This window comes from Hemicordylus capensis, chromosome 2 (assembly GCF_027244095.1).
Source record: "Hemicordylus capensis ecotype Gifberg chromosome 2, rHemCap1.1.pri, whole genome shotgun sequence".
In the NCBI taxonomy this organism is placed as follows: domain Eukaryota; kingdom Metazoa; phylum Chordata; class Lepidosauria; order Squamata; family Cordylidae; genus Hemicordylus; species Hemicordylus capensis.
The window spans coordinates 255,316,697-255,341,793 of record NC_069658.1 but is presented as its reverse complement, the minus strand read 5'-3'; the positions used below and the strand labels follow the sequence as shown (position 1 = coordinate 255,341,793).

General features: G+C 43.8%; 1 protein-coding gene across 9 annotated transcripts in view; it reads right to left on the bottom strand.

The window, feature by feature from the left end:
• LOC128342369 (vomeronasal type-2 receptor 26-like) overlaps positions 1-25,097 on the bottom strand; it is a 99,358-nt gene continuing 74,261 nt past the window's right edge. For 4 of the 9 annotated variants that reach the window (XM_053289596.1, XM_053289598.1, XM_053289597.1 and 1 more), the window contains 2 exons: positions 10,254-10,380; positions 8,074-9,022 (listed from right to left, as the gene is read on the bottom strand). In XM_053289596.1, coding sequence (XP_053145571.1) covers positions 8,112-9,022; positions 10,254-10,380 — 1,038 coding nt within the window. In that variant the 3' untranslated portion in view covers positions 8,074-8,111. Of the gene's footprint in view, positions 93-8,073; positions 9,023-10,253; positions 10,381-25,097 lie in introns of those variants that run through there. The other 5 variants (XR_008314941.1, XM_053289594.1, XM_053289601.1 and 2 more) reach the window with 5 other exon arrangements.

Below are 25,097 nucleotides of genomic sequence, written 5' to 3'. Positions count from 1 at the left end.
GGGTGATGTTGGGTAACAGCTGAGGATTCTGGTTTATCTCATGGATGGTGAACACGAAGGGCAGGAGGTGCCAGAAAATCATGCCACAATTCCTGCAAGAAATAGAAGTGGGCCACATTTTGATCTTGATTCCAATGGGAACAAGTCAGGCTCTTGCTGCTTTCCCTGTAAGATTCTTGCTGGACAACAGATCTCTCTAGATGCTTCTCGTGCAACAATACTCTTGTTATCCCAGAGCCCAAATTAGAATAGCTGCTCCAAACATTACAATGTGGAAGTGTGCATTTGTGGGAGAAAATTTTTGTAGCAAAGTAAAGAACCATTTGCCTTTAACAAAACCCGAGCAGATGTACAAACCTAAAGGGTTTGTTTGTGTTTCTATGTACAGGGAACTCATTCAAATATGAATAAATAAGAGGTCCTTGAAATGATGGAGCATCATTGCAATGGGGAAAGAACTTGTCTTGGCATTTCTTTCTTAAAATAGAAAGTATGGATGAGATTAGTTACCACTAATACAGTTAGATAAAGAGATTGTTCACACAACCAAAAACTGGGTAGGAAAAGCATCCTACCCAAGTTTAGGAGCAGTGCATGCTCCCAATTTTCAGTTGCTTGGAAGCAAACAACTAAGTAGGAGGAGGGAGAAGTGATTGTGTGGGAGACAGGAGCTGGATAGGACAGCTTTTTCTCCTACTTTGGTCAAATGCTGGGTATGAAAGCTGGATTGGATGGTGCTTTCTTATCCAGCTCCTGTTAATTCCACATAATCACTTCTCCCTCCTCCTACCTAATAGTTAGCTCCCACATAACCAAAAACTGGGAGTGCACACAGAACTCCCAAACCTGGGTAGGACATTTGACCCACCAATTTTTCAGTTGTGTGAACAGCCCCACAGTTTACTAATTGTGAACAATCAAGACCCTCACCTTCAGTGGAGCAAAACCAGGAAGATACCAGGAGGAATGATAATGCCCTTGGTCTATATCTCACTAGTCAAAGCATTCAAGATGAATAATTAGGGGAAAGGGGGCAGAGTCCTTGTTACTTGAGCCTATATTAGGGACCACAAAAAACCCCTGGTAGCTGTATTCAATCCTCGGATGTTCAGTCTACACCTAGTATAGATTTCTAGTGTGGTGTTCTATTTTTACTCATTTATCTGATGTTCTAATGAAATAGGAAATGTATGTTGTGAAGTTCTATTTGGAAAATGTTCTCTCACACCATCATTTTCTGTGAGAAAATGTTCAGTGGGGAAAGGCCTGAGAAACTGATAGCACCCAGGAGTGATTTCATATATGGAGTGTGCAAGCTACATTCTCTTGCCAACAACAGCTCAGAACTGAAAGATATGCACAACAGCTCTGCCCGCACTCCAAGGACAGCTTCATGCACAAATAAATATCAAAATCAGAAAATCAAACTAGAATTAATAAAGCAGAAACATTAAAAAAAAAAGATGCCAGTGGAATAGTAAGAAGTCCATAATCATGTATTTATTTACACCATCATATTAACAGAGGGAGTCTTGAAGAAAACAGATTGGAAAAACTCAGTTTTTGTGGTAGATGTGATGACCCCAGCAATCACATAGAAGTGGGTCTCACAATCCAAAAGACCTGCCTGGGGAGGGAGAGCAGGGATTGGAGGATCAGAGTTCCGGCTCCGTGATGGAGCCAGCGGGGGCTGGGAGGATTGGTGGCCGCGCGGCCCCCAGAAGCTCCAGCATGCCCTGCGTTAGCGTGCAGGGCATACTGGAGAGACCCCCGAGCCGGGAGGCTGCTTTAAAGCCTCCTGGCTGGGGGTCTACTCATGAGTAGATCCGGCGTGGAGCCACGCTGCGGCTTCGCAAAATTTTAAAAACTGGGTTTACGGAGCGCTTGCTCCACAAACCTGGTTTAAGGGGAGGGCTAGTTTGGCGGGTTAACCGCCAGGAAGCCACCGGGCTCACCTGCGAGCCCGGTGGCTCCCACGATCAGGCAAAATCGGGCTAGGCTCCCCTAGCCCGATTTCACCTGATCGTGGGAATAGCCCTATAGTCTCCTGGCTTGTAATAATTAAGTTTCTCTGCTATATCACCCAGCTGATTTAATGGACATTTTGTCTTCAATAGCTTGTGAAGAGCAGGGGGAAGCAGCAAAAACATTAGTAGCAATTTCATTCCAAGGACATTCATTCCAAGGTTTTGTAGCAGAAATCTGGGCTACTAGGCCTCAAATCCCTGATGAGAAAATGAACCAAAGTTACTGTTTAGGATGAAGTGACGATTTTTGGAATGTGTGATAAGGAGGGGCTTGGGGGAACAATGAACAATGGGATTACTGTACTCTAAAGTGCCTACATGTGTAGTTGGGACCCTAATGTATCTTGTCTAGAAGAACCATGATTGGACCTTATAGGGGGGAGGATGTTCAGTTTACAAGAGCCTATGTATAACTAAATATTAACATAAAGATAAGAATGATCTAATCACCACCATTTTGTGGTGGTGGGGCTCTATAGGTGGTTGTAGGCAGGGTAAACACCTTTTCCCAGATATGCCAGCAGGGTACATGCGCCGAGTATTTGGGGAACAGACAATATGGTACATATCAAAGTGGGTGGAGTGAACTCATTTGCCCCTCGAGACCGCCTTCCCCTGGGAGGGCAGTTTTGACCGGTAGGTCCTTGAGCATCTGAGAGATGTGATCGAGGACCAAATTCCAAAGCAGGTGGAAGTCTGGCAGATGTGGAACAGGGAGGTGGAAAGGAGAGAGTTGGCGGATAGGGTGGCTAAACCACTCTCCAGGCTCATGCCAACGCCTGATGGGATCTCCTCACTGGCACCCCCATTTTCCGTCACCATCTGCAGCATTTCTGCCCCAGCACTGCCAAAAATCTATCCTAGCTTACCTGACGAGCTCTTAGAAACCTGGAAGCCAGAGCCGCCACCCCTCCCTATCCCTGTGCAGGTCCAGCTTGAAGGGTGGGGGGAGTGATGGCCAGTGTGCCTGCACCAGAGACCGTGAGAGCAGTGATGCCTTGAGTGACTGCATCACGTCCAGGCATAGGGGGCAGAGCTAGAATGGATCTCATGGACTGCATGCACACTAGGAGTGTGATGGCTGCGGTGGCAGAAGGGGAGGTGCCTCTACTAGTCCCTGATATATGTTTGCCCGGTGACACTGAGGGAATGTTGACAGATTTAAACCTGACTGTTGCTGAAGTTTAGTCCTGATTGGAATCAATCCTTCAGAAGAATGTGAAGCCCAGGGGGTTGGTGGAGGATGAGGAGCAACGAGCTTTTTTGTTATGTGAGCTTAGGACGATGGACGAACTTAGAAGGATGCCTATCATTCCAAGTGTATTCCCAGGCCTTTTCCTTCCTGGGGAGACCAATTACCAGTACCCCTTGAGGGCATCCCCCCCCCAATGCCGGGGGTGGTGTTGAAAGTTATATACATGTTCCATTCAACCCGGGGGATGTTTTAAACTGGCAAGCCTCCTTTCCAAAATTAAGAGAGAAACCGAGGGAATTCCAGAGTAAACTGGAACTGATTTTCAATATATACAAACCCATTTGAGGTGATGTGGAACAAATTTTGGATGGAGTAATGACTAAAGAACAAAAAGAGGCTCTGATTGCCCACACAAGTCATCCAGCCCATGTGGGGGAGCCCTGGCCAAGGGTTGATCCAGGATATAGCAATAGCAATAGCAACAGCACTTACATTTATATACTGCTCTATAGCTGGAAGCTCTCTAAGTGGTTTACAATGATTTAGCATATTGCCCCCAACATTCTGGGTACTCATTTTACCGACCTCGGAAGGATGGAAGGCTAAGTCAACCCTGAACCCCTGGTCAGGATCGAACTTGTAACCTTCTGGTTACAGGGCGGTAGTTTTACCACTGCACCACCAGGGGCTCTGGTGGCGCAGAGGGGAGAACTGGACGCTCCTTACTGGATGCTATTACAGTGCTTGTCCCTACCCAACTCAATTGGAGTAAAGTGGAAGAACTATGACAGACAGAGGGGGAGCATCCAGCGGATTATCAATCACAATTTTTTTGAAGCATTGCACAGATATTCTGGGGTGGATCTAGCCATGGAGAACACCCGCAGTTTGGTAGTTGGAATTTTTGTAAGGGGACTGATCAACTCCGTTTGTAGCAAATTAGAGGATGCAGTGATAGGGTGGCAGGGTCACTCTATGGACCAAGTTCTAACAGCCTGTACCCCAATCTGGGGAAAAATAAAGAGTGAAGAGGATTTAGTGTTCCAGAAAGAAAAAGAAGCCAAGTCTAGATTAATGGCATTGCAAACTGCACAATATGAGAAACCATGGGCCCCTACCGATATCAAAGCCCGGGGTGTGTGTGTGAGGGAGAGGCTCATATCCCCTGAGGAGTGAGTCTAGAGGAATGAGTGAAAAAAACTTGTTTGGGGTGCCACAAACTGGGGCATATCAGGTCTCAGTGTCTACAACCGGGGCTGTGGGACGAAGAGCGTGGTAACGATTGGAAGGGGGGAGGACAACAGGGGGGACGTATATCCCAGTATGAAGAGAGGCCGAGACAGCCACCGCTGGACTGAAACACCCCATGGGAGGCTCAAGGCGAACGTCTCCCTTACAGGGGAAACAGGTCGCCTCTCCTCAATAGAGATTTAGAAGAAGGTGGACAAGGCAGACAAGGTTTAATAGAGACAGGATTTTAGAGGGCCAGGGGTCCACTGTTGACTGGTCTGTAGTACCTATGTGTACACAAATTGCTTTTGCTGCAGCTGCCTCTATTTGCTTATCTCTCTCCTGATGTTGTTGTTCCTGAAACTGCCTCTCCTTTTCCTGCAGTGTTGAATGCTGTCATGTTAGAGGTGGATCAAGCAGGTCCTTTTGTGACGTGTCAGGTGGGAGGGGAGAAGGTGAACTTGTTGGTTGATATGGGGCCAATCACTCCACCTTGCGGTCAAAAGAGGCTATTGTAATAACCAAGTCTGGGGAAGTGATGAACGCTGTGGGTGCGGATGGGTTGCGTTTACCCCATCCTGTCTCACAACCCACTACTGTGTCAGTGATCCCGTTGAGCATGGACCATGCATTCTTACTGAGTGATTATTCCCCTTGAGTTTATTGGGAAGGGACTTGCTCTGCAAATTGAACACAAATGTTTACTGTAGACCAACAGGAATGTTTGTGAACATTCCGAGCAATTTGGCTCCATGGCTTTTGATGGAACTAGCAACAGAGGGTGAGATTCCAGAAGAGGGGGATGGCCACCCCTCCTCTCTGGATGACTTGCCATCTTCTTTGTGGGCTATCCATGACTACAAAGTGGGGAAGCTGTTAGATGCCAAGCCAGTGAAGATTTCGATCAAAAAGGGCAAACTTTACCTGTCGTTGCCCCAATGTCCGTTATCTTGAGAGGCGGATGAAGGCATGAAGCCACTGATGGATGCTCTGAAGGAGCAAGGAGTGATTGTGCTTTGTTGCTCTCCCTCTAACAGCCCAATTGTGGCCTTGAAGAAGGAGGGGCATTTCACTAAAGATGGTAAACAGTTGTATAGGTTGATTTGTGATCTAAGAGTGATAAATGAATTTGTGGTCCCATTACACCCAATAGTGGCAAGCCCCGGGCTGGTGCTGACGCAGATCCCGACAGTGGCTATTTTTTTCTCAACCATTGATTTGTGTTCTGCATATTTTTGTGTTCCTATACAGAGTGACTCACAATATCTCTTTTGCATTTAATTACAGGGGGGAGAGGCTAACCCACACCATGCTCCCAATGGGTTTTTGTGATTTGCCAACATTGTACGGACCAGCATTAAAAAGAGACCTGGAACCTTTTTCTTTTACAGGAGGGTCTACTCAGGTGATTTATATTTTTGAATGCTCTCCTTTTGAATGAAACTCTCTACAATTAGAAGACCAGCACAGCAGGGAAGCTTCATTCAAAATATGATCCCCCATGTTGAGAACAAGCTACAAGTTTCTCTATAGTGGGAAGAAACAGAGGAAAACCTCTATCCCTGTGCAGTATCCCCTATGAGAGGTCTTGTTGAGGAAGGTGATTTTGGGATTAAAAAATGGATCTGCCCTGTAAATCTTCATATTCTGGTGAGTAGAATTTATGTTGATGATTTAGTTGTGGCTTCTGGGTCACATGACCAATGCCATCAGGATACACTGCAGTTATTGCATTATTTGGCCACCAGAGGGCATAAGGTGTCCAAGGAAAAATTGCATTTTTTCAAATCTCAAGTTTTGTTTGTAGGTCATTTGATATCAGCCAATGAACATTATCTCTAACCTTCTAGGGTGGAAGCAATTCATCTTATGCCTCGACCCAAGACAAAGAAACAATTGCATACATTTTTAGAGGCACTAAATTACTGTAGACAATGGTTAATCTCTTTCTCATTATTAACCAAACCGCTATGGTCTCTTTTAGCTAATAATGTTTCAGATCCCATCCCTTGGACAGAAGAATTGGATAATCTGTTTGGTCATCTCAAAACTCTGTTCATGTCTAGCCTGGCTTTGGGGTGACCTGACTATGAGAAGCCTCTCTGGCATCCAATTTCTTTCGGTTTGGATTATAATTAATGGCTAAAGTTTCAAGAAGCTCACCTCGAAGCGTGGTCAATGATAAATTGCTGGAATTCTACTTGCTGTTGTTGTAACGACTGGATTGATGTCAAGCCATTGCTGTGAAGTCCTTGTGAATTTGCCAACTATAAATTAAGGTTAGGAATTTGATCTGTGTGTTGAACGGATGGTTAAAAGCTTCAGAATTTAAAAAGCAAAGCAGTCGGGATTATTTTGTTAGCTCTCTTGAGTGAGTTAAACAAGGAACAAGTGAATTCCTGTTTGCTGCTGAATATGTCTATCAGACTTTTGTAATGTGCTCTACGTGGGGCTGCCTTTGTACATAGTCCGGAAACTTCAGTTGGTTCGGAATGCAGCAGCCAGGTTGGTCTCTGGGTCATCTCGGAGAGACCACATTACTGCTTTACTGATGGAGGTACACTGGCTGCCAATAGGCTTCCAGACAAAATACAAAGTGTTAGTTATAACTTACAAAGCCTTAAATGACTTAGATCCTGGGTATTTAAGAGAGCGTCTTCTTCACTACAAATCACACTGCCCATTGAGGTCACTTGAGGAGGTCCGTCTCCAGTTGCCACCAACTTGTTTGGTGGCTACACAGAGATGGGCCTTCTCAGTTGCTGCCCTGAGATTGTGGAATGCACTCCCTACTAAGATATAAGCCCCCACATCTCTGGCAATTTTTAAGAAACTTCTGAAAACACATCTCTTCAACCAAACTTTCTCAGCTTTTTAAAACTTGTTTTTAAATTGTTTTGGCTATTTAATTGGTTTTTTATGATGTTTTAATTTTTTTAAATTTTTAAAATTATTTTATGCAGTTTATAATTTTTGTTTTAATTGTTAATTGATTTTAATGGTGTTTGAATGTAAACCACCATGAGCCTTTTGGAAGGCTGTATAAAAATTTCAATAATAAATAAATAAATAAACAAAATAATAGGCAGGAAGGCAACAGACTTAATTATTAAAATGATGAATCAATAAAAAATTTGGATCAATAAAAAAAGATCCCCACAAAGAAAGCTAGCTATGCAACATGTGCATCAATACATAAAAGTCCATTAATTCAATTAGGCACATTAATATGAATCTACTTGGAACCAGGTTATGATGAAGTGATGAATGTAAATAAATAAATAAAAATGTCTTACCACCTTTCTGATGCTATTATACATGATTTCTCTCCCTCATGACTTTTGTAATGTTTATAAAAGAAAGAAAGACTTGAACACATTATTTTCTTTTATTAATTTATTGTTAGATTTATAACCTACTTCACAGGGTTGTTGTGAGGAGAAACTTAAGCATGTAGTACACCGCTCTGGGCTCCTTGGAGGAAGAGCGGAATATAAAATGTAAATAATAATAATAATAATAATAATAATAATAATAATAATAATTTAAAAAACCAACAACAACTGCCTTTCATAAAATTATCCCAAGGCACTTTATTTGTCTTTTACAACCATACTAGTCAAAGCACTGCAAAAACATTAAGAAGAAAAGAGGAATTATCAGGCAACATGTTTAGCTTTCATCATCAAATGCTCCTTTGTGTTTAGATCAGGTCTCAGAACAATGATGTAGCATTTGGGAAGAAAGATGCAACCCAGTACCCCCAGACTGGAGGCCAAGATGGAGAAGAGCTGCACAGCCACCATGTATTTCCCCTTGGTGCTCAGGTAGGTGGGCACAAAGGACACCCACACACTGCAAAAGACGAACATGCTGAAGGTGATCAGCTTGGCCTCGTTGAAGGATCCAGGCAGCTTCCTGGCTAGGAAAGCCACCGTGAAAGATATGGCTGCCAGGAAGCCCATGTAGCCAAGGGCTGTGTAAAACATGATGACAGACCCTTCGTTGCATTGCAGGGTGATCTGCCCAACCTGGGCATGCATGTCAGCATCTGGGAAGGGGGGAGAGATTGCCAGCCAGGCAGTGCAGATGCCCACTTGGACAATGGAACAGGACAAGACAATGCAGTTGGCCAGACTGTTCCCCAGCCATTTCCTCATCCTGTTCCCTGGCTTGGTGGCCATGAATGCCACCACTACAGTGACTGTTTTGGCCAGCACACAAGAGATGGCAAATGAGAAGATGATGCTGAAGGCAGTTTGCCGGAGAAGGCAGGACACCTTCTGGGGCTGACCAATGAACAGAAAGGAGGACAAGAAGGAGAATAGGAGGGAGACCAGGAGCATGTAGGAGAGGTCACGATTGTTGGCTTTGACAACTGGAGTTTCTAAGTATTTAATGAAGATTCCTAAAACAATTGCTGTGCATAATGAGAAGAACAGTGCAAGGCATGCTAGGATGATCCCCAAAGACTCTTCATAAGACAGGGATGTTATCAGTTTAGGGACACATTGGTCCTGGTCCTGGTTTGGATGCTGATCTTCTCGACACTTGTTGCAATGGTCTGCATCTGAAAGGTACAAGAGTGCCTACAGTGATACTAACATCTACTTTACAGTCCTAGGTACGTAGGAGATTGCCTTATTCCCAGTCAGACCATTGATCCATCTAGATCAGCATTGTCTACACTGACTGGCATTGGCTCTCCAAGATTACAGGCAGGAATCCCTCCCAGCCCTACCATGCTGTGAGCATGCAAATGCGCTTCCTCTGAGCTATAACTCCATCCCCTAAGGGGAATGTCTTACAGTGCTCACACTGAGTCACCCATCCAAATGCAAGCCAAGATGGACATAGAGAAGGGGGCAGTTCATGCTCACTGCCACAAGACCAGCTCTCCTCCCCGAGGTGTCTGTGGTCTATTGCATCCTATGCAACAGGGGACCCCAACCTGTGGTACTCCATATGTTGCTGAACTACAACTCCTGTCATCCCCAGCCACAGCCAATTGGAGTAATCCAGCAACATCTGGAGTACCACAGGTTGGGAACTCCTGCTATACAAGATATATTTGCAAGCAAGGATTTGCTAGCTACAATACCCAAATAAGACACATATGGGGGAAAGCTTAGGAAAGAGGAGGGGACAAATTTCACGGGAAGGTGACTTTGCATTGGAAGATTTCAGGTCCAATACCTGGAGTTACCAACCAAAGAGGTGGAAGGCATTGTGGGAAAGACAACATTCTCCCTGATGCATAGGGGGGTCACTGCCATTCAGAGAGTATTCAGTTAAGTGATCCAGTGCTATGATGTAGTGACTGCATGCATATTTCCTCACTGATTTCTTTATTGAGCAGGTCTCCTAACAAGCAGCAACATAGCAGGAATATGAACTTAATTCTCCTCAATTCAAGCCACACACTTGGCTGGCTCTGTGTGATCTCATCTCATGCACCATCAAGCTCCATATCCATGCAGAAGCAGTAATCCTATAGGAATCCTTCCTAAGTGATCCGACCAGGGCCAAAACACTCATGACTACAGTGATCCATATCTTGCAACTGGAAGAGATCCATGTCAAGTGCATGGAGGTCTGGTGACTGGAAATGCCAAAGAGAAGCAACTCCCCCTGCAGCTCATTGCCCAAGAACTTTTCTTTCACCCCGCTTTGTGAAATGAACTATCAATTTGATCATAAACACAGTTCAGAAATGCTTAAAATAAATGTACACACATTCTGAGAACTCATCATTGTCGTATTCTCAACAGGTAGCCCTAATAATCTCTAAAGTCACTTACCTTCCTGAGTAGAGATTGTCCCTCCTGTACATGGAGCACAGTCATAGCAGCACACTGGCTCTCCTTCCTTAACCACCTTGAAGTATCCAGAACGGCAGCTTTCTGTACATCTGGAATGAGGCAGGGTCTATGCATAAGATCAGGAAACATTGAGCATAATGTGTTAGAAGGCATTGTCTATGGAAATGAATCACAGAGTAGACATAACTCAGTGGTATGTAGAAATCTTCATGTACAGCTGCATGGAGGGACACTTTGATTTGTATATACTTTTTCTGTACTGTAATAGCAGTGCTGAGGCAAAGGAAAGACTGGAAATTTGACATCAGAGCATAGCTGCCCAAAAGTGCATTGACAAACTAAAGTCAGGGCTATAAGGTTCAGCTGCTCTGGAAATCCTGAGGCTTTAAGAAGCCTCAGTCAGATATAGACACATGAGATGCATCTCATATCACATTTCATGTCATATGAGTGGTGAGATGATCAGAGAGATGGTTGATGATATGGGTGTTAAAGGTTTGCTTAAGGAGGATAAGGAGATTGCAGAGATGCTGAATGAATCCTTTGTATCTGTCTTCACTACTAAAGATGTAGAACAGATACCTGTGTCTGAAATGGAATTTTCAGAAAGGGTCTGAAGGCAAACAGAGATAATGAGACACGAAGTTCTAGATTCTACTGACAGAATTAAAAATAAACAAATCACCAAATCTGGATGGTATCACTATCCACTCAAGAGCTCTTAAAGGACTCAGATGTGAAATTGTGGCTCTCTTGTAAAAATATATATATAACTTGTCCATAAAATCAGCCTCTGTACCTGAGAACTGAAAAGCAGCCAAGGCAATTCCAATTTTTAAAAGGTAACTAAAGGCCAGTAAGTTTAACATCTGTTCTGGGTAAACTGATAGAAAGTATTATTAAAGGGGAAATTCTCAAGCATATATATAAAATCAAGCTTTCCTGAGAAACAACCAACATTATTATTTATTATTATTTTTATTTATTCAATTCCTATACCGCCCTTCCAAAAATGTCTCAGGGCAGTTTACACAGAGAAATAACAAATAAATAAGATGGATCCCTTTCCCCAAAGGGCTCACAATCTAAAAAAACAAACGAACAAACAAGATAGACACCAGCAACAGTCACTGGAGGTACTGTGCTGGGGGTGGATAGGCCCAGTTACTCTTCCCCTGCTAAATAAAGAGAATCACGACATTAAACGGTGCCTCTTTGCCAAGTTAGCAGGGGTTTGTCTTGTATAATAGACCTCCTAGACTTTTTTTTTAAAGTCTCAATGAGCATATAGATAGTGGTGAACCAGTAGGTATCGTATATCTAGACTTTCAAAAAAACTTTTGACAAAGTACCTCATCAAAGGCCCCTGAGCAAATTTAGCAGTCATGAGATGAGACTGTGTCCTCTTATGGACTGGTAACTGGTTAAAGCACAGAAAGGAGAGAGTGGGGAAATGTGGAGAATTTGTCCCAGTGTGTGGCAGTTGTAAAGAAGGTTAATTCCACACTAGGATTTAAAATAAAACTGCCCATAAAGTAATGCCCTTACACAAATCTATGGTGCCTCTGCACATGGAATACTACGTACAGTTCTGGTTACCACACTCTAAGAAGGTGGTCTTGTGGTAGCAAGCATGACTTGTCCCCTTAGCTAAGCAGGGTATGCCCTGGTTCCATTTGAATGGGAGACCACATGTGAGCACTGTAAGATATTCCCCTCGGGGATGGAGCCACTTTGGGAAGAGCAGGTGGTTTCAAGTTCCCTCCCTGGCATCTCCAAGATAGGGGTGAGAGAGATTCCTGCCTGCAACCTTTGAGAAGCTGCTGCCAGTCTGGGTAGACAATAGTGAACTAGATATAGTAGACCATTGGTCTGACTCAGTATACGGCAGCTTCCTACGTTCCTATGTCCCTAAGTATATCATAGAGCTGGAAAAGGTGCCAAGAGAGGCAACTAAAATGACCAGAAAATTGGAGAAACTCCCCTGTGAGGAAAGACTACAGTGTCTCTCAAAGGTGTCTTTTGAAGTATCTTTACAGTGTCTTTCAACAAAGCTTAGAGCTTTTTTGGTTGAGAAAGAAGGTGTGTAAGTGAAGATGTGATAGAGGTGATCACAACTGGATAGAGAGAAGTTTTCTCCTTCTCTCATAATATTAGAACCCAGGATCACTCATTCAAGCTAAATGCTGAGAGATTCAGGAAAGACAAATGAAAATGCTTCTTCATACAGTGTTTAGTTAAACTATGGAATTTGATGTCACCAGATGTAGTGATGGCCACCGATATAGATGGTTTTAAAAGGGAATTAGACAAGTTCATGGAACATTGGGCTATCAATGGTTACCAACCTTGATCGCTGTATATTTCCTTCAGGATTAGGGTGATATGCTCTTGAATACCAAGCGGTAGCGTATTTATGGCCATGTCTATGCTTCTATCTCTCAGGCAGGTTCCAGGTGGTGGTGCTTGGTGACAGTTTCTCTTCGAAACAGGAGTCATTATATGGAGCCCCTCAAAGTTCCATTCTGTCACTAACATGAAACTGCTGGGTGTGTAGGGATGAGTGGACCATTCTAGAGGTTTGGGGGTTTGGTCTGGAGGTTTGGGATCGAACAGAACCCTGCCCCCCACCCCGGTTCCATCCAGACCGGAACTGAACCTCTGGAAAAGTCCGTGAATTTATTTTCATTTTTAAAAAATATAAAATTAAAATACCTGTAGCCCCTTTGGGGGCTTCCTGTAGGCCTTGGGGGGTGTTCCGAAAAGGTTCCCCCTCGCCCCGCTGGCCTCTGAAATCACTGCCGTGGCCAGATAAAAAGGCTTCATTTCGGCCCGTTTGAAAAGAAAATTTAAAAATAATTAAAAAAATAATAATAATAATCGTGGAACCCCCCCCCCCGCGGACTGGACCAGACAAGGGGTTGGGTTCGATGGGGACCATACCGAACTTGGCTGGTCTGGTTTGAGTCCAGTCCAGACTCGAACCAAACCAGGCCAGCAAGTTCCATGCACACACCTATGGGTGAGATCATCAGGAATTTTGGTGTAGGGTGTTATCAATATACTGATGACACCAGATCTATTTCTCCTTGTCATCATTATCAGACAATGGCATTCTCTTCCTAAGTGCCTGTCTAAAGGCAGTAATGGGCTGGATGAGGGATAATAAATGGAAGCCAAATCCAAAGAAGAGAGAGGTGCTCATTATGGGGGGCCAAGCTAAGAGTACTTTTTATTAGCTTCAACTGATATAATAGCTGCATCCATTGCTTGGAGAGAATGAACTCAGAACAGAGATGTATCAGCTGGTAACCTCCAGGCTTGACTTCAGCAATACACTATGTAGGGCTGCCTTTGTACATAGTCTGGAAACTTCAGTTAGTTCTAAATGTGGCAGCCAGATTGGTCTCAGAGGTAATCTGGAGAAACCATATTATGCCTGTTGCACTGGCTGCCTATATGTTTCTGGGCAAAATGGAAAGTGCTGGTTTATTACATTTAAAGCCTTGAACAGTTTAGGTCCACCTTAGAAAGCCCCCTTAGGTAACCTTTAAGCACTTTTAGGTTACCTTCGAGAGCACTTTCTTCTGCATGGTCCCCATCAGACATGAAGTTCATCTGGAGAGGTCCATCTCCTGCTGCCACCAGCTTGGCCTTCTCCGCAGCTGCTCCAAATGGGATGAGGAATGCTCTCCCCACAGAGACATGGGGCTTATCAACATTACTGGCCTTCAAGAGAGCCTTAAGACACAACATTTTAGACTGGTCTTCCAGGGTTTTTAAACAGTTTTAAATTGCTTTAGATGGTTTTAGTTCTTTGATAGTTTAATTATTTATAATTGTTTGTTGTTTTTCTTTACTGTAAGTCACCCAGAGCTTTTAGATGGGGTGGTATAAAATAAAAATAAATAACTACTGCCTTATGTTTTTGGAGAGGTATCCTCTCCTTTACGTATTACATACAACACAAAATAAATTCTTAGAGCTCCGCAGATATTATTAAAGGAAATAAAGTCAATTTAATGGTTTGCTCTACCTGTTGAAACCTCCTGGGCCACACAATGGCTTTCTGGTCAATTGAGATATTGATCTCTGAGGAGGCCTGTCTTTCTAGGCTACCAACTTTCACTCTAGCAATGGAGTTATTGGGAAATGCCACAAAGTTCACAATATCGAAGTCAGCTGCCAGGTCCCCGTTCTCATCAATGTAAACTCTTTTCATGATAGAACTATTATAAAAGTGGGCAAGTCTCAGGAAAGAGTGAAGCTAAAATGACACGGAAAACAACAGCATTTAGAAAACAGTAAACCATATGGGATATATCTTGGCTCTGCCCATTCTGAGGTCAAATCATCTCTGCCTCTGCAGATGTGTTAAAGTCTCATAATGGTTGTGTATCCCCCCCTCCCCCATAACATAAGAGTGTTCAGGACTAGAACCATTTTAAAAAATTATTATTTTTAAATTCTCAGATGCTGTTCTTGTTTTGTACACTGCTCTGAGTCTGTGGATTAGGTGGTATATTCAATCCTTTAATAATCAATCAATCAAACAAACAAACAAACAAACAAATAAATTCAGGGTTTTTTAAAAAAAACCCTCAAAAGAATGCCTAGGACTGAACATCATTCCTTCTACTCACCAGAATATGAAGATTTACAGGGCAGATCCATTTTTTAATCCCAAAATCACCTTCCTCAACAAGACCTCTCATAGGGAATACTGCACAGGGATAGAGGTTTTCCTCTGTTTCTTCCCACTATAGAGTAACTTGTAGCTTGTTCTCAACATGGGGGATCATATTTTTGAATGCTCTCCTTTTGAATGAAACTCTCTACAATTAGAAGACCAGCACAGCAGGGAAGCTTCCTTCCTGATGTGCTAGTTTTCTATCTGCAGGCTTTTTGATGGGAGAGCATTAAAAATTGCATTCTACACCTGCAGTCTGAAGGACAGGGAGTGAAAGCAAAGCTGCAGGTGCTCTTGTATTTCAATATGCCCTCTGCAGATATCTTGAGTTCTTAACAAAGAACCTGGTTGCTTAGAGCAGCAAGAGGTGAGCTGAAATACAGTTATACAAGGCAGGAAATATGACATTCCAGAGGCAGCTCAGCTTTAAAAATAACAACTGACCTTCTGCTCAGGCAAGCCTTGGTGTTGTTACTAGACAGCCATATTTTGGGGCAGCACGAAAGGCACCCCTCTTTATGATTATGAACTATAATTTGTAAAAATAAAACAATTTTTTAAAAATCAGTTAAAAGCCTGATGTCGATAGGCTATACCTCCCTCGCAGGTCAGGTGGAAGAGGAATGCTGAAAGTCCATCAAACAGTAGAGGAGGAGAAAAGAGGCCTTGCAGAATATATAAGGGACAGTGAAGAAGATGCACTTCAAATGGTCAATAGAGAGAAACTATTCAACACCAATGAAACAAAGCAGGCCTACAAGAAAGAACAAGTAAAAAACCAAGCAGAAAAATGGAAAGATAAGCCCCTGCATGGTCAATATTTGCACAGTATCACTGGAAAATCAGACATCACCAAGACCTGGCAATGGCTTAAGAATGGCAACTTGAAGAAAGAAACAGAGAGAAACATACTGGCTGCACAAGAACAGGCACTAAGAACAAATGCTATAAGAGCAAAAGTAGAAAAATCAACAACAAATAGCAAGTGCCGCCTTTGTAAAGAAGCAGATGAAACAGTAGATCACCTAATCAGCTGTTGTCAAAAGATCACACAGACTGACTACAAACAAAGGCATGACAAAGTAGCAGGGATGATACACTGGAACATCTGCAAAAAATACAAGCTACCTGTAGCCAAACATTGGTGCGACCATAAAATTGAAAAAGTTGAAGAAAATGAAGATGTAAAAATATTATGGGCCTTCCGACTACTAACAGACAAACATCTGCCACACAATACAACAGATATAAATGTAGACGAGAAGAAAGAAAAATAAGTCAAAATAATCGACATAGAAATACCAGGGGATAGCAGAATAGAAGAAAAAGAAATAGAAAAAAAAATCACCAAATACAAATATCTACAAATTGAAATTGAAAGGCTGTGGCAGAAAAAGACCAAAATAATCCCAGTGGTAATTGGCGCCCTGGGTGCAGTTCCAAAAGACCTTGAAGAGCACCTCAACACCATAGGGGCCACAGAAATCACCATCAGCCAATTACAAAAAGCAACTTTACTGGGAACAGCCTATATTCTGCGACAATATCTATAATAACAGCAACAACATTGACAATAAAATTCAGCCATCCCAGGTCCTTGGGAAGGACTCGATGTCTGGATAAAACAAACCAGTCAATAACACCTGTCTGACTGTGTAAATAAATAATAATAATATGCATTAGGATTGTAAAGGAGGAGGTCTGTTGCATAGTTTTCCAGATCAGCCTACATTGATCTGACCTGTAGCTTCCTCCATTGTGTGTGGAGATAAATGTTAACTATCAACAGTTTGCCGCGGCTGAATTGAATCAAAACTGCCATAGCATATTGCTTGAACTGTCGAAGCAGTTTCGAGGATGCACATAGAGAGGTAGCAACAAGCACTAGGGGTGTGCAATTCGGGATTTCGGGTGATTCGGCTCGGACCCGAACCGAATCACCCCTGTTCTGTTTTGTGCCCGAATCTGGGTCACCCGAATCACCCTTGATTCGGTTCGGATTCGGATTTAATCCGAATCCGAATCCAAATCGATTAGTGGGGTAAAAAGGGGCCCAGGGGCAAAATTTTGGGGTGGGGTGGTAGTTCCCAATGGATAGAGTCTTACTTCCTCATATCATTATTATTATTATTATTAAGTTTTTTCTGAGGTGTGAATTCTCATTCTATCATAGCAAATGAGATTTTTTTCAATTAAACAACTCTCATGACCCCACTTTCACTTTTTCACACTTTCCTTTACTATGAATAATATGAGGAAGTAATCAATTTAACACACTTCACCTTATGAAGACAAACCTCATACAAATAAATTCACCATAATTCACCCCTCTGCCCAATCACTCTTAAATTGGGGATGGGTGGTAGCCTCCACCCATTAGGCACTATCTACCAGCCCACCCCACTCCTTTGGGGCAGATCCACTTTCTGCCCCCAATCTGCCCCAAAGACACCCAAACTTCAAAAATTCTCAAAAAATCAGCCCTCTGCCCAATCCCCCAGAAATTGGGGTGGTAGCCTCCGCCCATAAGGCAATACCACCCCACGCCACTATTTTGGGGCAGATCCACTTTCTGCTCCCAGACTGCCCCAAAGTCACTAAAACTTCAAAAATTCTCAAAAAATCAGCCCTTTGTCCAAACCCCCTGAAATTGGGGTGGTAGCCTCCACCCATTAGGCACTACCACTCCACCCCACTATTCTGCCCCAGGCCCCACTTTCTGCCCCAATATGCCCCAATCTGCCCCAAAGACATGAAATTTTCAGAAATTTACCAAAAATCAGCCCTTTGCCCAATCCTCCTGAAATTGGGGTGGTAGCCTGCACCCATTAGGCACTACCACCCCACCCCACTCCTTTTGCCCAGATCCCATGCTATGCCCCCGAACTGCCCCAAAGTCACTAAAACTTTAAAAATTCACCAAAAATCAGGATTTTGCCCAATCCCCCTGAAATTGGGGTGGTAGACTGCTCCAAAGTCACTAAAACTTTAAAAAATTGCCAAAAATCAACCGTGAACCCAATCACCTGAATTTTTCATGCCCGAAATTCGGGTGATTCGGCTCGTGCCCAAAAAATATCGGGGGACATCGGGGCTGATTCGGTTCGGCCCCGAATCACCCAAAATTGTTCATTTTGGGCACAGATCATTCTGTGCCCGAAATTTTTTGCACATCCCTAACAAGCACACCCAGGCCACCTTTGCACCTGCCATGGCCTGCCCCAGATATGGCTCCAACTCTATATGAGTGAAATCAATTGAGTAATAACTCCCCAGTTATCCAGAATTTCTGAATCAGAATAATATCAAGGCAGGAAATATAGTCTCTGATGGAGGGGTCTGTGTGTGACGGAGGAACCCTACCCGGTGATATTCCACGATAAGAGGGTAACTTTACGCTGGTCTACTGGTGTCATTGTGTAGAGCTGTGAAGTAGAGGTTGTGTGAGGGGATCCTGCAATCTTGATGGATGTACACAGGATTATTGGGTCAAACATAAGTCCTGAAGTGAGACAGCAGGTGGAACGCTTGCAAGTTCCTGGGCACCCAATTCTGTGGACGTCAATCCTCCCTGGCATGAGTTCTCTGCAGGGTGGGTCAGAGGTTCCTGTGACTCCGTCAAGCCAGCTGGAGAGATTAATGCAGTAAAGGCATCAGAGAGGGGGGTCACTGTCAAGGAGAGTTCCTGGACCCAGGCCTTGTATGTCAGTGACCTCTGGGGTTATAGAGAGGGACTGGATCAACAAGGGCAATGTGGGGACTCCTACCTCTGTTGATTGGCCTACTTCCAGACACGTATGCACTTGTTGTTGCTTCTGAGGTGATGACTGCCCTGAAGGAATATAGTCCTCCACAGTATTGTGGCTCAAGTTGAGGAGCAAACAGAGCTGGGAGGATGATAGACTCTCTGGGACATCCAGGGTAGGTTGTGACTCATTAGGTTGTGAAGATGATGTGGGAGGGGCATGAAGATCCTCCCCTGAGGTGGCCATTTCATACGGGCTGGCTAGCAGCGCAGTGACCTTGTCAAAATGTGCATTGCCGGCAAGTAGCATTCCAGGGTGCAGGACATTCAAGGCAGTGGTCTCAGGCAGGGATCCCTCACCTGCTTTATGATGTAGGGGGCTTGCCGATATGAGGGAAGGTTTTTGGAGGCTGTTGGGGGGAATGGGGCATGAAATAGCCTTCTGAAATGTGGACGAGCAGGCAGAAAGAAGCACGAGATTAAGCCAATGTTTTCTAATTGTGATTCTAAGAGGTAGGACAGAGAGTGAGTAATCTCCTTGTGGTTTGTCCATTTATGATGAGCACTATGAGGAATTTCAAGGACACTCTGAGTATTTTGTAGCACTCGCTGAAGGTTTGTTTGGCTATTAATTCCCAAGAGGCCTGGTGACATCTTACATAAAGAAGTGGAGACAGATGTGAAGGGAGGAGCTAGTAGAGTGTTAGTGATTAGGGGTGTGCATTTTGGAATTTTCTTGTTTTGATTTGTGTCAGAATCAAAACATCCCCGTTTTCTTTTGTACCCAAATTTTCTGAATCTGAATCAGCCCTGGTTTTTTTTGTAGCCAAATTTTCCAAATCCGAATCGATTTGGATTTTTAAAAAGGGTCCCAGGGCAAAAAGAGTGGGTGGTGGTGGTAATGTCCAATGGGTGGAAGCTAGCGCCCAAATTGCAAAGGAATTAGGCAAAGGGCTGATTTTTTTGGTGATTTTTTTTAAAGTTTCCACATCTTTAAGAATTTCCCCATAGGGAATAATGGGGATTCCAGCAAATGTATCGCTTCAAATCAAGGGGAAAGGGATGACCCAGAGCAGAGTGTGATGGGTGGTAGTTAGGGGTGTGCACAAAACCAGCTCGCCAGGTTCGGTTCGGATCTGAACCGGGTCTGAACCAGGAGAGGGTGGTTCGGTTTTGATTTTGTTCGAACCACCCCCTGGTTCGGTTCAGATCAGAACCGGTTTGGACTGGTTTGGATGCCCAAAAATTGGTAGTATGGTAGCTGGCACCCAGGGGTACCTGTCACCCAAACCCCTAAGCAATCGGACACTCGTACGATTTTTAATGAATTTTTGAAAATTATTTTAATTTTTTTCTCATAGGATATAATGGGACTCGAACCAGGCCATTATTCCTTATTGTGGAGCACCCATGGATGCCAACAACCATGCAAACCCTGAAGCAATCAGACACCCCTATGATTTTTTATGAATATTTGAAATATTTTTAATTATTTTTCTCATTAAGTATAATGGGACCCGAACCAGTCCATATCCCCTATTGTGGAGCACCCAAGGGCACAAAAGCGGGGTGGGTGGTATACAGACAGGGGTGCCTATCACCCAAAAACTCCCAAGACAATTGGACACTCCTCTGATTATTGGTGAATTGTTAAATACTCCACTCTACGACACCCCTTTCCCCCCGATGTGAAGCTATACATTTGCTGCAATCCTAATTATTCTCTATGAGGAATTCAAAAATACTTTAACAATTCACCAAGGAGGGAATTGTCAGCAGGTTAGCCCATGATTTATGTCACTGATCAGAAGGCTGGAAGGGTGGGAAATTCAAAGAGATGTCAAACACAAAATGGAGACTGACAGAGATCACCACAAAATGGAGGTCCGAAACAACAAAACGTTTTGTAGCCGAAACAGGCTGTTTTGGGTACAAAACGTTTTGTATCCGAAAGGTTTTGCACATCCCTATTAGTGATGACACACTCTGATGAATTTTAACCCTTTGGTGGTCCTGGGCTATAAATTGTTCAAAAGCCTTCCTCAGCCTCTCAAATTTTTCAGTAGTAATGTTTATCCATCTAAGAATGGTGATTAGGGATTCTGCTGAAATAATGCAGGTATCACTGAGTTGTTGAATGATGAGATCAAATGAGGGGTGGGATGCATAGCTGGAAAGTTTCAGGCCCCTGTCTCTCCTATCCGGGGAGCTGCTCAGAGCGGCCCTCCGAGATGGCTTGGATGCACTTTGTTTAATATCCATTTTGTGTGAAGCAGCCTCCTTGGCTGAAGGGAAGGGGCCTCTGTGCCCACAGCCATAACTCTATTCTTACTTATCACATTGATCGCATATCCTGCTGCCGCCTCTGGGGTGGCGGGAAGGCATTGGTCTTGATTTGTTTTTTTCTTTCCAATGTTTCCTCCACTATCGTCGGCCAGACGCTTGCTGGCAGGGCTCTTGAGAGAACTGTTCCTCCCTCTGGGGGGAGGCAAGCCCCTGGAAGGCATACCCATGGTGGGGAAAGCCGCAAGAGTGGGGAAGCACAGGTTGGGGCAGTAGCTTGTGAGCTGAACTGTCTTGCTATCATGGCTCTGCCTCCTCTATTTATATATCACTTTTCAAACAAATGCCCCCAAAGCAGTTAACATAGATAGATAGATATATAGATATAAATAAATAAATAAATAAATAAATAAATAAATAAAATGGCTTCCTAACTCCCAAAGGGCTCACAAACTAAAAAAAGAATTATAAGATAGACATCAGCAACAGACACTGTATGGCTCCTGTGCTGGGGATGGATAGGGCCAGTTCCTATCCCTCTGATAAATAAAGAGATAAGCAGTACATTTCCCAACCCATTTCAAATTAATAACTTGGCTGACATAGACTTGGGAAATTGACTCATTAAAACTCAGAATGTGTGAACTTACACAGCTTACAAGCATTCTATTCTTCAAGATATGCAGTTTAGCCCACTCTATTCAACACACATACCATATTTACATAACTTGATCTTGCTTTGTGGGCAAGATTCACTCAAGAGTAATCCATATTGGATCTCTATAACCTTTTGTTTTACATGGAATTTGCCACCCTCATGGTAGGCAGCATGTCTTGGAAATCACCTCAGGACATATTTTGGGGTTAAGTTCCCCATGCCAAACAACAATCACTTTCCTGCCTTTCCCCCTGCGAGGAAGTGCCAACTTATAACGAACACACCAACTGTATGAAGGAAGGATAAGTAAATTAACCTCCTTGCCTTTCTAAGTTTCCTCATTCCATCTCCCTCTCCCTCTCCCCACTTTCCAAGCACTTTTCATAGTAAGCCTTAAGCCAGGCTCTGGTCTAAGCACCTCAATCAAGCCGATTGATATACAGTTTGAACTTTAAGCTAAATTATTGCTTACCGAACTCTTGTTTAGTATATTTGTTAAGTAATGCCTTGCCTAACTACTCTTTTGCATTCCTGTACCCCATTTCACCCTTAATAATTTTTTGAAGTGTATCTGTGCCTCCTCATCTTTTCCAAAACCCAAAACGTGCTCATATTTGATCCTGGAACCAAACGGATCCTTCTAGCAAAGCCAATTCTCCACTTCAAGTCAAAAGTATTGTTGGAACATCTAGCCAGTATTAGCAAGTAGCCAGTATTAGAATACTGTTCTGGCAAGATTATTAGCAAGCTACCAGCACTGCTGCACACTTAAAAGGCAGTCCCAAGGCTCTTGTGGGTGTGGGCTGCTGTCAAACTCCTTAAAACAGCATGTGAGTATTTCTGTCATGCTACTCTGATTTCAAACAAGAATTTGAAATCAACAGTTAAAGACAAAATTCAAACCATGGGAGCCAGCAAACTTTGTATTTCTCTCCTAAAGAAGACAGCAGGCAAATGAATGAATGAATGAATGAATGAGGAAACAAGGAAACAAGGGGGAAAGGACAAGCTAAGTTTTTTAGGGCTTGTCTTTTCTAGGGTTTGATTTCTGGCTGCAAGGTGGATGGACTTGATTATGACAGCAACAAATGCACTACTGAGAGACCTTGGTGGCCAAGTTGAAGATAGATCATCCTAGGGAGAATCTATCTATGTGGTCACTAAGAGTTGACACTGACTTGATGGCAATCAGTCAGTCAGTCAGTCAATCAATCAATCAATCAATCAATCAATCAATCAGGGTTTGCTTTAGACAGGACAGTTTCAGCTTTACTTTCAGTTTGCCATGAGAGACAGTGAGTGGAGGTAAGTGTCAAAGCTTGTGGGTGTATGTATGACTATCTGCCTGAGGGGCAGTAGTGGTTGTGCACTCAGTGAGTGTGTGCTCAGTGGGTGTGCGCTCGGTGCAAAGAGCTCTTGGCTCTCAGGGAACATGTTTGTTCCCTCAAAACCAAGATGACTGACCTGGAGCAGCTCAGTGGGGCACAGAGGTATGTGGGTGAGACCCGCAAGGATGTGATAGAGGCATCACACTCCCAGGGTGACAGCTCTTCCGCTATAGTAGAATGAAGGTCTCAGGGAAGGAGGACATTAGTCTGAGGAAGAGGGGAATGTTCTCTTAGGAACATAAGAATATAGGAAGCTGCCTAATACTGAGTCATACCATGATCCATCTAGTTCAGAATTGTCTACACTTACTGGCAGTGGCTTCTCCAAGGTTGCAGGCAAGAGCTCTATCAGCCCTATCTGGAGGTGCCAGGAAGGAAACTTGGAACCTCTGCAAGCAAGCAGGCAGGCAGGTACTCTTCCCAGAGCAGCCCCATCACCTAAGGGGAAGATCTTACACTGCTCACACATGTAGTCACCTATTCAACTGCAGAACAGGGTGGATCCTGCTTTGCCAAGGGATAATTCATGTTTGCTACCAGAAGACCAGCTCTCCTCCAACAAACATATGTTGGACTTCAGAAGAGTAAACTTCTCAAAAATGAGAGGATTGGTAAAAAGGAAGCTGAAAGGGAATGTCAGGAGGGTCAAATCATTCCAGAAAGCATGGGACTTGTTCAAAAATACAAAAATAGAAGCTCAGTTGGAATGTATACCAAAAAGGAGGGAAGGTTCCATCACGTTCAGGAGGATGCCAGCTTTGCTAACAAGTAGAGTCCAGGGCAGGGGCATAGCCACCATTGGGTGACAGGGTTCAAAGAACCTAGGGCATCGTCTCTCAGGGCCTGGACCTCGTGGCCCCGACATGCCCCCGCATCTGATGCCAGATGCAGGGGAGCATGGTTTAGCTCCTGAATGGGGCCATGCATCTGACATCAGATGCAGGGGCGTGGCTTACCACCAACGTCTGGCATCAGAAGTTGGGGGTGGGGCGAGGGGGCCGCTGCTGCGGCTGGACACAGGCCGCCACTGGCCTCCCTCCACTAGTGATCCAGGGAGCTATAAAAGGGAAGAAGACTTCCTGCAGAAAATGGAAGAGAACCCAAGTGGAAGAGAACCCAGATGAAGAGAACAGAAAGGAATGCAAACTCTGGCAAAAAAATGCAAGGAGACAAAAAGGGATGCAAAAAGGGAGTTTGAGACGCATATAGCTAGAAGTGTCAAGGGCAATAACAAAAGCATATTTAAATATATCAGAAGCAAAAAACCTGCCAGGTAGGTGGTTGAACTCCTAGATGATGCAGGTGTGAAAGTGATTGTTAAGGAGCATAAGGCATAAGCAGACTGCAGAGAAGCTGGAATGAGTTCTTTGCATCTGTCTTCAGGGCAGAGGACACTGACCATATCCCCACTCTTGAATTGTGCTTCTCAGGTTTGGAGGCTGAAGAAATGAGTCAATATGAGTTGATAAGAGAGGATGTTCTACACTGTCTTGAAAAATCATGCTCTGTACCAGGGGACTGGAAAGTAGCTAATGTAACCCTAATTTTTTAAAAGGGATCCTGGGGGTTCTGGGAAATTACAGGCTGGTTAGCTCACGTTCTGTGCCAGGTAAATTGATGGAAAACATACTTAAGGACAAAATGATCAAACCTATAGAAGAATAGGCCTTGCTAAAGAACCAGATGTCATCCCATGAAAGTGAAGGCTGGAAATTTCAGGACCCCAAAAAGGAAGTACTTTTTCACACAGTGCATAATTAACCTATGGAATTCTCTGCCATGGGAAGTGGTTATGGCCATTGGCTTAAATAGCTTTAAAAGGGGCTTAGACAAATTCACAGAGGTCTAATGGCTACTTGTCTGAGGGCTATAGGCTACTTCCAGTCTCAGAGGCAGGATGCTTCCAAATACCAGTTGCAGGGGAGCAACAGCAGGAGAGAGGGCATGCCCTCACCTCTTGCCTGTGGGCTTCTCAGAGGCATCTGGTGGGCCACTGTGTAAAACAGGATGCTGGACTAGATAGGCCTTGGGCCTGATCCAGCAGGGCTGTTCTTAGGTT